Source organism: Oncorhynchus gorbuscha, unplaced genomic scaffold (genome assembly GCF_021184085.1).
Source record: "Oncorhynchus gorbuscha isolate QuinsamMale2020 ecotype Even-year unplaced genomic scaffold, OgorEven_v1.0 Un_scaffold_437, whole genome shotgun sequence".
Taxonomy (NCBI): Eukaryota; Metazoa; Chordata; class Actinopteri; order Salmoniformes; family Salmonidae; genus Oncorhynchus; species Oncorhynchus gorbuscha.
In genome coordinates this window covers 194,709-211,864 of record NW_025745283.1, presented here as the reverse complement: position 1 = coordinate 211,864, position 17,156 = coordinate 194,709, and the positions used below count along the sequence as shown (strand labels likewise).

The window sequence follows — 17,156 nt, the reverse complement described above, 5'->3', positions numbered from 1 at the left end:
TCTACTCCTCTCTACTCCTCTCATTTCCTCTCTATTCCTCTCTACCCTTCTCTACTCCTCTGGATTCTCTGGATTCCTCAGCTGTTAACCTCTGAACTACAGCGCTGCCCTGTGGTGCAGATCAGTACTGACGTTATACATCAGCCCAGTTCTCAGAGGTTGAATGACCACGCCAAAACAAGTTCTCACAGTCTCTTGTCAGAATTAGACATTAGAGGAGGTCACATGTCAAATTTTGAAATGGTTTCAAACGTCAAATTTCGAAGTGTTCAGTTAAGGTTCGGCATTGATTCTGAATTGTAAAGTTTAGACGTTAACTCTGAATGGTTAAGGTAATGTTAAGCTTTGTGAAAGGCTTCAAACAAAAATGTTGAAAACAACTTTCCATCCCTGGATTGAAACATGCAACCAGAGGATCCAGAGGCAGACGTCCGTCCCCAGAGCCCGAGCAAAACCAAAGCCTACTTGAAGGTTAGATGGCTCACTCCTGTAGTGGTGGGTTTCCACGTCATCTCCCGATGCCCTCAGACTGGAATACTGACTCTAGCCCTGTAGTGGTGGGTTTCCACGTCATCTCCCGATGCCCTCAGACTGGAATACTGACTCTAGCCCTGTAGTGGTGGGTTTCCACGTCATCTCCCGATGCCCTCAGACTGGAATACTGACTCTAGCCCTGTAGTGGTGGGTTTCCACGTCATCTCCCGATGTCCTCAGACTGGAATACTGACTCTAGCCCTGTAGTGGTGGGTTTCTACGTCATCTCCTGATGTCCTCAGACATGGACGGACATGGAATACTGACTTGTATCACGTGTGACCTGGCTGCATGCCGAGCAAGTAGACCTTCTTTCAATGGTTTTATTTACCAGAATATAGATGTAAAAACAGCAGGTTTCTTTTTACAGATTGGACAGAAAAGGGCCCCCAGTCAGTAACATTGTTCAAATCATTTAATGGCAACACAAAACAAGTAGGTTTTACAATTCAAGCATCGTTAAAATGAATGAATAGCAAATGAATAGAATAGCTGAAACACATTTTCACTTCAGAATCTTAATAGACAATATACAGACAGAGACAAAAGTTATTAACACAATTATCATTTGTTGGTTCTACTGAAACACTTCCTCATTTTCACTTCAGAATCTTAATAGACAATACAGGACAGGACAGAGACAAAGTCGTAATGGTTATTAACACAATTATCATTTGTTGGTTCTACTGAAACACTTCCTCATTTTCACTTCATCAAGGAAACTGATGTTGTGTATGGATTCACTTTTGTCTGAAGGATTTGAGAAGCCTGATTGCCTGTTCTGGCCTTCTGGACAACTATTTATGGAATGGTGTTGTTTGGCTTGACAATGACAAGCTAGGCATTGACACTACACTATAGTAAAGCCAAGTAATTGTTTAAAAGGCTTTAAACGTGTTGTCTTTTTTACTAAAAGCTGAAATCACAGCTTTATCTCTTTGGCACAGAGGAGAAAATATGGAAAAAACAAGCTCTGACAACGAACTGAGCTCAACACTATGTACAAAAGGTCATGTAAAAAATGTTATAAATATGTCTAAAACCATAGACACTATGTACATCTTTACACTGTAACATGGACTGTCTGTTCTCCTCTGTAGTTTACTCACACATGGCTGTCAGTGGGGGCTGCTGATGGGAGGACGGCTCATAATAAAAGATGGAACTGGAGCATATTGAACGGTTTCCATGGTTTCCATGGTTTCCATGGTTTCCATGTGTTTGATGTATTTGAAACCATTCCAGTGATTCCACTTTAGTCATGACCACCTGTGATTGGTATGTATAATGTAGACTTGGGTTCAAATATGATTTGTTTTCTTACAAATGCCTTAGCTGGGCTTGATGGAGCTTGCCTGGCACAAATGAAACCAATGGAATAATCCCAAAAGTGCAAACACTCAATCTAATCGAATACTCAAAGTATTTGATGGAAAACAAACACTATGTGAGCCATTTATCCTCCCCTCAACAGCCTCCTCTGGTGGTCAGTGGGCACAGCATGGTTGGGGTCAATTCCATTTGGATTTCTATCAATTCAGAAAGTAAACCTCAATAAGAAGCATTGAAGAGAACTGGAATGTTAGTGTACTTCCTGAATCGACTGGAATTCAAATGGAATTGACCCCAACCCTGGGGCACAGTGCTGTGTTCTGCTGGTGGTGGTGTGAGGTCTTAACCTCCGCCTCCATCCCTCTCTCATTCCCTCTTCCTCAGTACGATGTAGATGAGACCACTGACCAGACACAGAGGGAAGGACACCCAGGCCAGGATGTAGGCAAAGCCAAACGCAGCATCCTCCTCCCCATCCGGACTCATTACTGTGTAGATTATAGCTCCACACATCACAAACAGACCTGGAGAGAGGGGGGGAAAAGGAAGAGAGAGAGAGAGAGAGAGAGAGAGAGAGAGAGAGAGAGAGAGAGAGAGAGAGAGAGAGAGAGAGAGAGAGAGAGAGAGAGAGAGAGAGGGGAGGACAGGGAGGGGCAGAGAGAGAGAGCAGAAAAAAAGGCATTGCTAGTTTTAGACTGTTGGAGATCATCAATTTCTTCCAAGTTGACACACCTAATATTTTGTAACAGGCTTTGTTATTGTTTTGAGAGGCTGAATCTGCTAGTTTCTATGCCCATGTGCAGAAAATGCATTTTTGAATCCAGCCACCTCTACCCACTAAAGCAAATTGAGTTAGATATCTAGCACAAGATGTAGTTTGGTTCCAACTAAGAGATTATGACAGTAAACCAACCCTCATAGAAAGGCACATAACACTGAGACAGTTGACCAACCCTCGTAGTAAGGGACCTAACACTGAGACAGTTAACCAACCCTCATAGTATAGGACCTAATACTGAGACAGTTAACCAACCCTCGTAGCATAGGGCCTAATACTGAGACAGTTAACCAACCCTCGTAGCATAGGGCCTAATACTGAGACAGTTAACCAACCCTCGTAGTAAGGGACCTAACACCGAGACAGTTAACCAACCCTCGTAGTATAGGACCTAATACTGAGACAGTTAACCAACCCCCGTATAAAGGGACCTAACACTGAGAGAGATAACCAACCCTCGTAGTATAGAGCCTAACATTGAGAGAGTAAACCAACCCTCGTAGTAAGGGACCTGACATTGAGACAGTTAAACAACCCTCGTGGTCACCACGGGCAGCCTCCCACTTTGACCTGAGCTATAACATCTCTGTCTTTTACAGATTCAGTTTTTCCCTGCAGAACAACATCCAGGCCCTCTTCTCACCAACATTGTTAGTTGACACCAATATAAAACAACTTTGTATAAACCGGGGGACCCGGCTAGATTAGACAATCGGGGTGATGGGATGTGATACTCACTGGCCAACAAGACCAACAACTTTATGAAGTGACTATGTATGCCTTTATGAAGAGGTTATGAAGGATTCATTAAGCCTTATAAGTGGTCGTACTCACTGGCCAACAATACCAACAACTTTATGAAGTGTCTATGTAGGCCTTTATGAAGAGGTTATGAAGGATTCATTGAGCCTTATAAGTGGTCGTACTCACTGGCCAACAATACCAACAACTTTATGAAGTGTCTATGTAGGCCTTTATGAAGAGGTTATGAAGGATTCATTGAGCCTTATAAGTGGTCGTACTCACTGGCGAGTATCTGGAAGACGGCGGTGAAGAAAAAGCGTCCTCCTTTGACCAGGGTGAAGAGCTGACACATGAAGAAGACCAGAGAGAAGAGGCAGAACAGCACTGACAGGACCATGAGGGCCTGAACCGCCTGGATCCAGTCTGAAGAGAGGAGACAGAGGAGGTCTAACATGACAAACAACCAGAGGAGGTCTAACATGACATACAACCAGAGGAGGTCTAACATGACATACAACCAGAGGAGGTCTAACATGACATACAACCAGAGGAGGTCTAACATGACATACAACCAGAGGAGGTCTAACATGACAAACAAACAGAGGAGGTCTAACATGACATACAACCAGAGGAGGTCTAACATGACATACAACCAGAGGAGGTCTAACATGACATACAACCAGAGGAGGTCTAACATGACATACAACCAGAGGAGGTCTAACATGACATACAAACAGAGGAGGTCAACATGACATACAACCAGAGGAGGTCTAACATGACATACAACCAGAGGAACAGTCTCAGCATGACATACAACCAGAGGACAGTCAACATGACATACAACCAGAGGAGGTCAACATGACATACAACCAGAGGAGGTCATGACAGAACATGGAGGACATCACAAACAGAGGAGGAACAGTGACATACAACCAGAGGAGGAACAGTCAACATGACATACAACCAGAGGAACAGTCAGTCAGCATGACAGATACAATGGAGGAACAGTCAGCATGACAGATATTACCAGAGGAGTCAGTCAGCATGACAGATATTAGAGGAACAGTCAACATGACATACAAACAGAGGAGGTTAACATGACAGGAACAGTCAGTCAGCATGACAGACAATTATGGAGGAACATGTCATACAACCAGAGGAGGAACTCAACATGACATGGAAACAGTCAGTCAGCATGACAGATATTATGGAGGAACAGTCAGTCAGCATGACAGATATTATGGAGGAACAGTCAGCATGACAGATATTATGGAGGAACAGTCAGTCAGCATGACAGATATTATGGAGGAACAGTCAGTCAGCATGACAGATATTATGGAGGAACAGTCAGTCAGCATGACAGATATTATGGAGGAACAGTCAGCATGACAGATATTATGGAGGAACAGTCAGCATGACAGATATTATGGAGGAACAGTCAGTCAGCATGACAGATATTATGGAGGTACAGTCAGCATGACAGATAATATGGAGGAACAGTCAGCATGACAGATAATATGGAGGAACAGTCAGCATGACAGATATTATGGAGGAACAGTCAGCATGACAGATATTATAGAGGAACAGTCAGTCAGCATGACAGATATTATGGAGGAACAGTCAGCATGACAGATATTATGGAGGAACAGTCAGTCAGCATGACAGATAATATGGAGGAACAGTCAGTCAGCATGACAGATATTATGGAGGAACAGTCAGTCAGCATGACAGATATTATGGAGGAACAGTCAGCATGACAGATATTATGGAGGAACAGTCAGCATGACAGATATTATGGAGGAACAGTCAGTCAGCATGACAGATATTATGGAGGAACAGTCAGTCAGCATGACAGATATTATGGAGGAACAGTCAGCATGACAGATATTATGGAGGAACAGTCAGTCAGCATGACAGATATTATGGAGGAACAGTCAGTCAGCATGACAGATATTATGGAGGAACAGTCAGCATGACAGATATTATGGAGGAACAGTCAGCATGACAGATATTATGGAGGAACAGTCAGCATGACAGATATTATGGAGGAACAGTCAGTCAGCATGACAGATATTATGGAGGAACAGTCAGTCAGCATGACAGATATTATGGAGGAACAGTCAGCATGACAGATATTATGGAGGAACAGTCAGCATGACAGATATTATGGAGGAACAGTCAGCATGACAGATATTATGGAGGAACAGTCAGTCAGCATGACAGATATTATGGAGGAACAGTCAGTCAGCATGACAGATATTATGGAGGAACAGTCAGCATGACAGATATTATGGAGGAACAGTCAGCATGACAGATATTATGGAGGAACAGTCAGTCAGCATGACAGATATTATGGAGGAACAGTCAGTCAGCATGACAGATATTATGGAGGAACAGTCAGTCAGCATGACAGATATTATGGAGGAACAGTCAGCATGACAGATATTATGGAGGAACAGTCAGCATGACAGATATTATGGAGGAACAGTCAGCATGACAGATATTATGGAGGAACAGTCAGCATGACAGATATTATGGAGGAACAGTCAGCATGACAGATATTATGGAGGAACAGTCAGTCAGCATGACAGATATTATGGAGGAACAGTCAGTCAGCATGACAGATATTATGGAGGAACAGTCAGCATGACAGATATTATGGAGGAACAGTCAGCATGACAGATATTATGGAGGAACAGTCAGCATGACAGATATTATGGAGGAACAGTCAACATGACAGATATTATGGAGGAACAGTCAGCATGACAGATATTATGGAGGAACAGTCAGCATGACAGATATTATGGAGGAACAGTCAGCATGACAGATATTATGGAGGAACAGTCAGCATGACAGATATTATGGAGGAACAGTCAGCATGACAGATATTATGGAGGAACAGTCAGCATGACAGATATTATGGAGGAACAGTCAGCATGACAGATATTATGGAGGAACAGTCAGCATGACAGATATTATGGAGGAACAGTCAGTCAGCATGACAGATATTATGGAGGAACAGTCAGCATGACAGATATTATGGAGGAACAGTCAGCATGACAGATATTATGGAGGAACAGTCAGTCAGCATGACAGATATTATGGAGGAACAGTCAGTCAGCATGACAGATATTATGGAGGAACAGTCAGCATGACAGATATTATGGAGGAACAGTCAGTCAGCATGACAGATATTATGGAGGAACAGTCAGCATGACAGATATTATGGAGGAACAGTCAGTCAATATGACAGATATTATGGAGGAACAGTCAGTCAGCATGACAGATATTATGGAGGAACAGTCAGTCATGACAGATATTATGGAGGAACAGTCAGTCAGCATGACAGATATTATGGAGGAACAGTCAGCATGACAGATAATATGGAGGAACAGTCAGCATGACAGATATTATGGAGGAACAGTCAGCATGACAGATATTATGGAGGAACAGTCAGCATGACAGATATTATGGAGGAACAGTCAGTCAGCATGACAGATATTATGGAGGAACAGTCAGTCAGCATGACAGATATTATGGAGGAACAGTCAGTCAATATGACAGATATTATGGAGGAACAGTCAGTCAGCATGACAGATATTATGGAGGAACAGTCAGCATGACAGATAATATGGAGGAACAGTCAGCATGACAGATAATATGGAGGAACAGTCAGTCAGCATGACAGATATTATGGAGGAACAGTCAGCATGACAGATATTATGGAGGAACAGTCAGTCAGCATGACAGATATTATGGAGGAACAGTCAGCATGACAGATATTATGGAGGAACAGTCAGCATGACAGATATTATGGAGGAACAGTCAGCATGACAGATATTATGGAGGAACAGTCAGCATGACAGATATTATGGAGGAACAGTCAGCATGACAGATAATATGGAGGAACAGTCAGTCAGCATGACAGATATTATGGAGGAACAGTCAGTCAGCATGACAGATATTATGGAGGAACAGTCAGCATGACAGATATTATGGAGGAACAGTCAGCATAACAGATATTATGGAGGAACAGTCAGCATGACAGATATTATGGAGGAACAGTCAGCATGACAGATATTATGGAGGAACAGTCAGCATGACAGATATTATGGAGGAACAGTCAGCATGACAGCATGACAGGTATTATGGAGGAACAGTCAGCATGACAGATAATATGGAGGAACAGTCAGTCAGCATGACAGATATTATGGAGGAACAGTCAGCATGCCAGATAATATGGAGGAACAGTGCACAGATATTATGGAGGAACAGTCACAGATATTATGACAGATATTATGGAGGACACAGTCAGCATGACAGATATTATGGAGGAACAGTCAGCATGACAGATATTATGGAGGAACAGTCAGTCAGCATGACAGATATTATGGAGGAACAGTCAGTCAGCATGACAGATATTATGGAGGAACAGTCAGCATGACAGATATTATGGAGGAACAGTCAGCATGACAGATATTATGGAGGAACAGTCAGTCAGCATGACAGATATTATGGAGGAACAGTCAGCATGACAGATATTATGGAGGAACAGTCAGTCAGCATGACAGATATTATGGAGGAACAGTCAGTCAGCATGACAGATATTATGGAGGAACAGTCAGTCAGCATGACAGATATTATGGAGGAACAGTCAGTCAGCATGACAGATATTATGGAGGAACAGTCAGCATGACAGATATTATGGAGGAACAGTCAGTCAGCATGACAGATATTATGGAGGAACAGTCAGTCAGCATGACAGATATTATGGAGGAACAGTCAGTCAGCATGACAGATATTATGGAGGAACAGTCAGCATGACAGATATTATGGAGGAACAGTCAGCATGACAGATATTATGGAGGAACAGTCAGCATGACAGATATTATGGAGGAACAGTCAGCATGACAGATATTATGGAGGAACAGTCAGCATGACAGATATTATGGAGGAACAGTCAGCATGACAGATATTATGGAGGAACAGTCAGCATGACAGATATTATGGAGGAACAGTCAGCATGACAGATATTATGGAGGAACAGTCAGCATGACAGATATTATGGAGGAACAGTCAGCATAACAGATATTATGGAGGAACAGTCAGCATAACAGATATTATGGAGGAGGAACAGTCAGCATGACAGATATTATGGAGGAACAGTCAGCATGACAGATATTATGGAGGAACAGTCAGCATGACAGATATTATGGAGGAAACAGTCAGCATGACAGATATTATGGAGGAACAGTCAGCATGACAGATATTATGGAGGAACAGTCAGCATGACAGATATTATGGAGGAACAGTCAGCATGACAGATATTATGGAGGAACAGTCAGCATGACAGATATTATGGAGGAACAGTCAGCATGACAGATATTATGGAGGAACAGTCAGCATAACAGATATTATGGAGGAACAGTCAGCATGTCAGTTATTATAGAGGAATCGTGAGCTCATGTCAGTTATTATGGAGGAATCGTGAGCTCATGTCAGTTATTATAGAGGAATCGTGAGCTCATGTCAGTTATTATAGAGGAATCGTGAGCTCATGTCAGTTATTATAGAGGAATCGTGAGCTCATGTGGGAAAAGCCTGCTCATGAGGAAAGGCCCAACTTAGACAGACAGGAACCGTGTCCATGTTTTTCAGTGGTAAACCATCTGAGTAAAATATGCTCTTTATCCACCATCTTTGGTACTAGTGTCTTCGACAAACCTTCATTGCTGGCAGAACTGCAGTGATATCCTGCGTTAGTAGTGAGACAGCTGTACCACAGGTCAGTATTCTTGGTTCCTCCTACAGTCCAGGCCTGGAACACAACACAACACAATGAAAATAAACAACACACCCACAACACAACACAATGAAAATAAACAACACACCCACAACACAACACAATGAAAATAAACGACACACCCAGAACACAACACAATGAAAATAAACGACACACCCACAACACAATGAAAATAAACGACACACCCACAACACAATGAATATAAACGACACACCCACAACACAACACAATGAAAATAAACGACACACCCACAACACAACACAATGAAAATAAACGACACACCCACAACACAACACAATGAAAATAAACGACACACCCACAACACAATGAAAATAAACGACACACCCACAACACAATGAAAATAAACGACACACCCACAACACAACACAATGAATATAAACAACACAACACAATGAAAATAAATGACAAACCCACAACACAACACAATGAATATAAACAACACAACACAATGAAAATAAATGACACACCCACAACACAACACAATGAATATAAACAACACACCCACAACACAACACAATGAATATAAACAACACAACACAATGAATATAAACGACACACCCACAACACAACACAATGAATATAAACGACACACCCACAACACAATGAATATAAACGACACACCCACAACACAACACAATGAAAATAAACGACACACCCACAACACAATGAATATAAACGACACACCCACAACACAACACAATGAAAATAAACAACACACCCACAACACAACACAATGAAAATAAACGACACACCCACAACACAACACAATGAAAATAAACGACACACCCACAACACAACACAATGAAAATAAACAACACACCCACAACACAATGAATATAAACGACACACCCACAACACAATGAAAATAAACAACACACCCACAACACAACACAATGAATATAAACAACACAACACAATGAATATAAACGACACACCCACAACACAACACAACACAATGAAAATAAACAACACACCCACAACACAACATTACCCATAGAACACCCAGCCACATCCATAGACTCTGTGTCAGTACACGACACACTGATATCACACACAGATGCACTTGGCTGCAGTAAGAAAGCCATCTCTATCTACGCCCATTCAACATAGAAGTAATAAACACGTATATCTAGGCTAAGCAAGATCACTTTTTGGGTTCTCAGATGCTTACAATGATCTTTTGATTATTACTTACAATGATCTTTTGATTATTGATTATTGCTTGAACAGTTGCTAAAACGCTGAAACAGCTTTAAAACACAGAACACCCAGATACATCTATGAAACAGCCTTAAAACACAGAACACCCAGATACATCTATGAAACAGCCTTAAAACACAGACACATCTATGAAACAGCCTTAAAACACAGAACACCCAGATACATCTATGAAACAGCCTTAAAACACAGACACATCTATGAAACAGCTTTAAAACACAGAACACCCAGATACATCTATGAAACAGCTTTAAAACACAGACACATCTATGAAACAGCTTTAAAACACAGAACACCCAGATACATCTATGAAACAGCTTTAAAACACAGACACATCTATGAAACAGCTTTAAAACACAGAACACCCAGATACATCTATGAAACAGCTTTAAAACACAGACACATCTATGAAACAGCCTTAAAACACAGAACACCCAGATACATCTATGAAACAGCTTTAAAACACAGACACATCTATGAAACAGTCTTAACACCCAGATACATCTATGAAACAGCCTTAAAACACAGAACACCCAGATACATCTATGAAACAGCTTTAAAACACAGACACATCTATGAAACAGTCTTAACACCCAGATACATCTATGAAACAGCCTTAAAACACAGAACACCCAGATACATCTATGAAACAGCCTTAAAACACAGACACATCTATGAAACAGCCTTAAAACACAGAACACCCAGATACATCTATGAAACAGCTTTAAAACACAGACACATCTATGAAACAGCTTTAAAACACAGAACACCCAGATACATCTATGAAACAGCTTTAAAACACAGACACATCTATGAAACAGCCTTAAAACACAGAACACCCAGATACATCTATGAAACAGCTTTAAAACACAGACACATCTATGAAACAGTCTTAACACCCAGATACATCTATGAAACAGCCTTAAAACACAGAACACCCAGATACATCTATGAAACCGCCTTAAAACACAGAACACCCAAATACATCTATTCAACAGCCTTAAAACACAGAACACCCAGACACATCTATGAAACAGCCTTAAAACACAGAACACCCAGACACATCTATGAAACAGCCTTAACACCCAGACACATCTATGAAACAGCCTTAAAACACAGAACACCCAGACACATCTATGAAACAGCCTTAACACCCAGACACATCTATGAAACAGCCTTAACACCCAGACACATCTATGAAACAGCCTTAACACCCAGACACATCTATGAAACAGCCTTAACACCCAGACACATCTATGAAACAGCCTTAACACCGAGACACATCTATGAAACAGCCTTAACACCCAGACACATCTATGAAACAGCCTTAACACCCAGCCACATCTATGAAACAGCCTTAACACCCAGACACATCTATGAAACAGCCTTAACACCCAGACACATCTATGAAACAGCCTTAACACCCAGACACATCTATGAAACAGCCTTAACACACAGACACATCTATGAAACAGCCTTAACACCCAGACACATCTATGAAACAGCCTTAACACCCAGACACATCTATGAAACAGCCTTAACACCCAGACACATCTATGAAACAGCCTTAAAACACAGAACACTCAATGAACTCAACCCCCCCCACCACTACCACAACATGTGCATAGCCTGCTAAAAGTAGGACAAGAGGTTCCCAGGTCCATCGTGAAACTACATACGCCCATCACCTCACACGGGTTCAAATAGCATTTGTCTACTCTCTAAAACTTTAGCTTGATCCAGCTTGTCTGGACACAATGGAACCAATCACATTATATAGTGTCGTCCCAAAAGTGCAAGCAACCACGCCCATTTGGCGTGATTCAGGTTCAAGCAAATGCTGAAATATTTGAGCCCAGATCTGACACATCAGTTAATTGAAGCGACCCTGCCCTGTCCCAGATGGTTAAACAAGCCTGGATAGCCCCTATTGACTACACTGTCTTACTGACACACACACACACACACCTCCCCCCCCCCCCACACACACACACAGTGCTATAGTACAGTAGGCAGCAATATCATAGCTACTCACATTGTATTATAGTAGGGTATAGACAACAATATCATAGTTACTCACATTGGCAATTGTTGAGACAAACAGTAAGACCAGGATGATGAGGTGCAAGATGAGCACTCCGAGCAGGATGAGCAGCATTTTCTGATAGATCTACACGTGGAGACAAACACACAGGAACCACAGGTATCAGACCAGAGGTCTACCGTACTGATTCAGCATCAATTACTTGAAGTGGTACTTCATAATGACACCAGGTGGCGCAATTTCCACATTTACTCATCAAACCCATATGTTTACTTCAAATTGAAAAGTATGAATCCCGTAACATTGGAGTGGATAAATGCACGGAGTTAGAGGAATGTCCCAACTCCTCAAGACTATAGTCTTGAGAACAATGTAAAATATTTACAACCAATTAAACACGTACATCAATATTATTAATGCAGCAGAGAGCACATCGTTGGGAAAAAAATAAAATATATAAACAACAACAGTCGCACTCTACTTAGAAAGTTTCCATAGACGTTTTGAAACGACAAGTGAGTAGCCGAGTTGAGATATAAAACGAAATGCAAATCAATGCATGATCAAAACAGCTCGATATGCCTGTGGAGAACTCCACCAACGCAGCTCGATATGCCTGTGGAGAACTCCACCAACGCAGCTCGGTTGTGCGCCTGTCTGGAGTGGACCGTTATTTACTAGACAAAATGAAACGATGAGTCGTTCAAGAATTCTACAAACTCCCCCCCAAAAACTATTCGATTACAATTTATCAAAAATAAATTCGAATAATTGATGAAAACGCAGCTGTGGGCCAATCAGATGAAAATAAATAAATCCAACTTGATTAAACTCCAAGAATAAAGTTTATACATTCCGTTAGTGGGAGGAGGAGAAATGAAATCAATAAAACTATCGGGATATTCATCCTTTGAAAGAAAATTTTAAAAAACGGTAAATTAAAATTCCATATTGTATCAACTTACAGAAAGCAACGGCTGTGGTAAATGTCCCTTTAAAAATGAGTGTCAAAGAGTTTAAGGAGTTGAAGCGATCCCAGCTAGTGCACAGATCCCGCTGTAGATACGAGAAGCACTATTCCAGATGTACCACAGCCACACGCACGCTTTTCTTTACGTGAGAACACCGCCCTACGCACGTCGGTTCGTCACTGCCGCTAGGCTCCCGCTCCAACTATTATTTGGGAACTGTTTGTTTTCCTGAACTATACAGCAGGCTAAAGGCTGCTACCAACCCCACAGTGGTATTCAAGTTAAACGTTCCTTGGAAATTGCTTAGCCAGTGTGTCGTTGCAGATGACATTTTAACAAGGGTGGTTGGAGTAGAAAATAAACAAATTGGTCTCTTTTCGATGGGTATTTCATTTTTTTATTCCCACACTGCTGTAAAATCGTTCACTAAAAACACTTTGTAGGGACAGAAAACTAAACACATCAACTATCTAATTTCAGTGTTCTTATTTGATCTATCTATCATGTCAACCAATTCATATATTTTAAGAAAAATATGTTTTTTCAATCATCAATACTATATTCATTGAGGCTTCGCGTTTATTTTACATTCTAACAAGACAAAGTCTTAGTCCCAAATGAGATCCTGTTGCATATTATGTACTACTTTGGATCAGACTCCTATGTGCCATGGTCTAAAGTAGTGAACTGTAATAGGGAATAGGGTGCCATTGGCCATAGGGCTCTGGTCTAAAGCAGTGCACTACATAGGGAATAGGGTGCCATTGGCCATAAGGCTCTGGTCTAAAGCAGTGCACTACATAGGGAATAGGGTGCCATTGGCCATAGGGCTCTGGTCTAAAGCAGTGCACTACATAGGGAATAGGGTGCCATTGGCCATAAGGCTCTGGTCTAAAGCAGTGCACTACATAGGGAATAGGGTGCCATTGGCCATAGGGCTCTGGTCTAAAGCAGTGCACTACATAGGGAATAGGGTGCCATTGGCCATAGGGCTCTGGTCTAAAGCAGTGCACTACATAGGGAATAGGGTGCCATTGGCCATAGGGCTCTGGTCTAAAGCAGTGCACTACATAGGGAATAGGGTGCCATTGGCCATAGGGCTCTGGTCTAAAGCAGTGCACTACATAGGGAATAGGGTGCCATTGGCCATAGGGCTCTGGTCTAAAGTAGTGCACTACATAGGGAATAGGGTGCCATTGGCCATAGGGCTCTGGTCTAAAGTAGTGAACTGTAATAGGGAATAGGGTGCCATTGGCCATAGGGCTCTGGTCTAAAGTAGTGAACTGTAATAGGGAATAGGGTGCCATTGGCCATAGGGCTCTGGTCTAAAGCAGTGCACTACATAGGGAATAGGGAATAGGGCTCTGGGGTGCCATAGGGAATTGGCCATAGGGCTCTGGTCTAAAGCAGTGCACTACATAGGGAATAGGGTGCCATTGGCCATAGGGCTCTGGTCTAAAGTAGTGCACTACATAGGGAATAGGGTGCCATTGGCCATAGGGCTCTGGTCTAAAGTAGTGCACTACATAGGGAATAGAGTGCCATTGGCCATAGGGCTCTGGTCTAAAGTAGTGCACTACATAGGGAATAGAGTGCCATTGGCCATAGGGCTCTGGTCTAAAGCAGTGCACTACATAGGGAATAGGGTGCCATTGGCCATAGGGCTCTGGTCTAAAGCAGTGCACTACATAGGGAATAGGGTGCCATTGGCCATAGGGTTCTGGTCTAAAGTAGTGCACTACATAGGGAATAGGGTGGTATTTGGGAGGCAGTTACGTTGAGAAATTACATCAGTTGGTTGAAGTGGCCCTGCCCTGTTCCACATGGTTAAACAAAACTGGATAGCCCCTATTGACACTGATAAACTGACACGCACACAGACACACGGGGGATTGGCCGTCTGGCAAAAACCAGATGGACTGGACCATTTTTTTGTTGGGTGGGCTGCTTGAAATTGACACACACTTATATATATAGATATATATATATATACAACAAAAAACAATGAAAAAGGTGACGTGACAGGCAGCCCATGGGCCTGATAAGATTTGTTTATATATATTTTTGTGCAATCTATCTGTTGTACTAAAATATAATGGTTGAGAAGTGGGAAATAGCCGGCCACCCCTACCAAGATGGGTCGGCCCGGTTTTCTCATTGGCTGAGCTGAGGTCACTGTCGCTATATTTAGCGGGTATTCAGACCTCTCTAACGACATATTTTCAAAAAAGCGACTAGCAACAAATCTAGCTAATTTTTCTGGTGTTATTGGAGACTGACGTGAAAGCACGTATCGTTCATACTCCTTTCAACGAGCAGCGGGTGCCGTGGGCCCCACCCAGTCCCAAAGCAATCACAGGCGGCCAAGTCCTTGCGCAGCAGTCCCTCCCAGCTGCAGTCAGAGCAGGAGATGTTCACCCCTCCACGTCCAGACTGCAGTCAGAGCAGGAGATGTTCACCCCTCCACATCCAGACTGCAGTCAGAGCAGGAGATGTTCACCCCTCCACGTCCAGACTGCAGTCAGAGCAGGAGATGTTCACCCCTCCACGTCCAGACTGCAGTCAGAGCAGGAGATGTTCACCCCTCCACGTCCAGACTGCAGTCAGAGCAGGAGATGTTCACCCCTCCACGTCCAGACTGCAGTCAGAGCAGGAGATGTTCACCCCTCCACGTCCAGACTGCAGTCAGAGCAGGAGATGTTCACCCCTCCACGTCCAGACTGCAGTCAGAGCAGGAGATGTTCACCCCTCCACGTCCAGACTGCAGTCAGAGCAGGAGATGTTCACCCCTCCACGTCCAGACTGCAGTCAGAGCAGGAGATGTTCACCCCTCCCCCCAGACTGCAGTCAGAGCAGGAGATGTTCACCCCTCCACGTCCAGACTGCAGTCAGAGCAGGAGATGTTCACCCCTCCACGTCCAGACTGCAGTCAGAGCAGGAGATGTTCACCCCTCCACATCCAGACTGCAGTCAGAGCAGGAGATGTTCACCCCTCCACATGGCTGATCCCGCCCCTGGCTTACATTTAAAAACAAACATTTAACCTGTATTATTTAACCTGTATTATGTCAGACTAGTTACCATCATTTTCTCACATTGCCATTGACAATTTTTCTATTGTCTCTTTTTGGTCCATTTAGATTGTTAATGTAGATCGTGGGGCGGCAGGGTAGCCTAGTGGTTAGAGTGTAGAGGCGACAGGGTAGCCTAGTGGTTAGAGCGTTGGACTAGTAACCAGAAAGTTGCAAGTTCATACCCCCGAGCTGACAAGGTACAAATCTGTCGTTCTGCCCCTGTCGAACCCTCTTCACAACTGTGTTGCTGTGTTTGGACCATGATGGGTCCTTAGTGATTTGAACACCAAGGAACTTGAAGCTCTCGTCCCCTACAGCTCGGCTTTAAGTGCCTTTGAACGGGGTATGGTAGGTAGTAGGTGCCAGCCGCACCGGTTTGGGTCTTTGAACGGGGTATGGTAGGTAGTAGGTGCCAGCCGCACCGGTTTGGGCCTTTGAACGGGGTATGGTAGGTAGTAGGTGCCAGCCGCACCGGTTTGGGTCTTTGAACGGGGTATGGTAGGTAGTAGGTGCCAGCCGCACCAGTTTGGGTCTTTGAACGGGGTGTGGTAGGTAGTAGGTGCCAGCCGCACCGGTTTGGGCCTTTGAACGGGGTATGGTAGGTAGTAGGTGCCAGCCGCACCGGTTTGGGTCTTTG

General features: G+C 43.0%; 1 protein-coding gene across 2 annotated transcripts; it reads right to left on the bottom strand.

Moving 5' to 3' along the window:
* Nucleotides 1-1,074: 1,074 nt before the first annotated feature.
* LOC124018222 (peripheral myelin protein 22-like) lies at nucleotides 1,075-13,597 on the bottom strand. Of its 2 annotated transcripts, none has more exons than XM_046333480.1 (5): nucleotides 13,440-13,597; nucleotides 12,511-12,600; nucleotides 9,113-9,206; nucleotides 3,671-3,811; nucleotides 1,075-2,390 (listed from the first exon to the last, which is right to left on the bottom strand). In XM_046333480.1, exons 2-5 carry the CDS (start codon nucleotides 12,586-12,588, stop codon nucleotides 2,233-2,235), a joined length of 471 nt encoding a protein of 156 aa, XP_046189436.1. In that variant the 5' UTR covers nucleotides 12,589-12,600; nucleotides 13,440-13,597; the 3' UTR covers nucleotides 1,075-2,232. The 2 variants fall into 2 exon arrangements, with proteins under 2 accessions (XP_046189436.1, XP_046189437.1); XM_046333481.1 differs by lacking the exon at nucleotides 13,440-13,597 and adding an exon at nucleotides 12,878-13,119.
* Nucleotides 13,598-17,156: the final 3,559 nt, after the last annotated feature.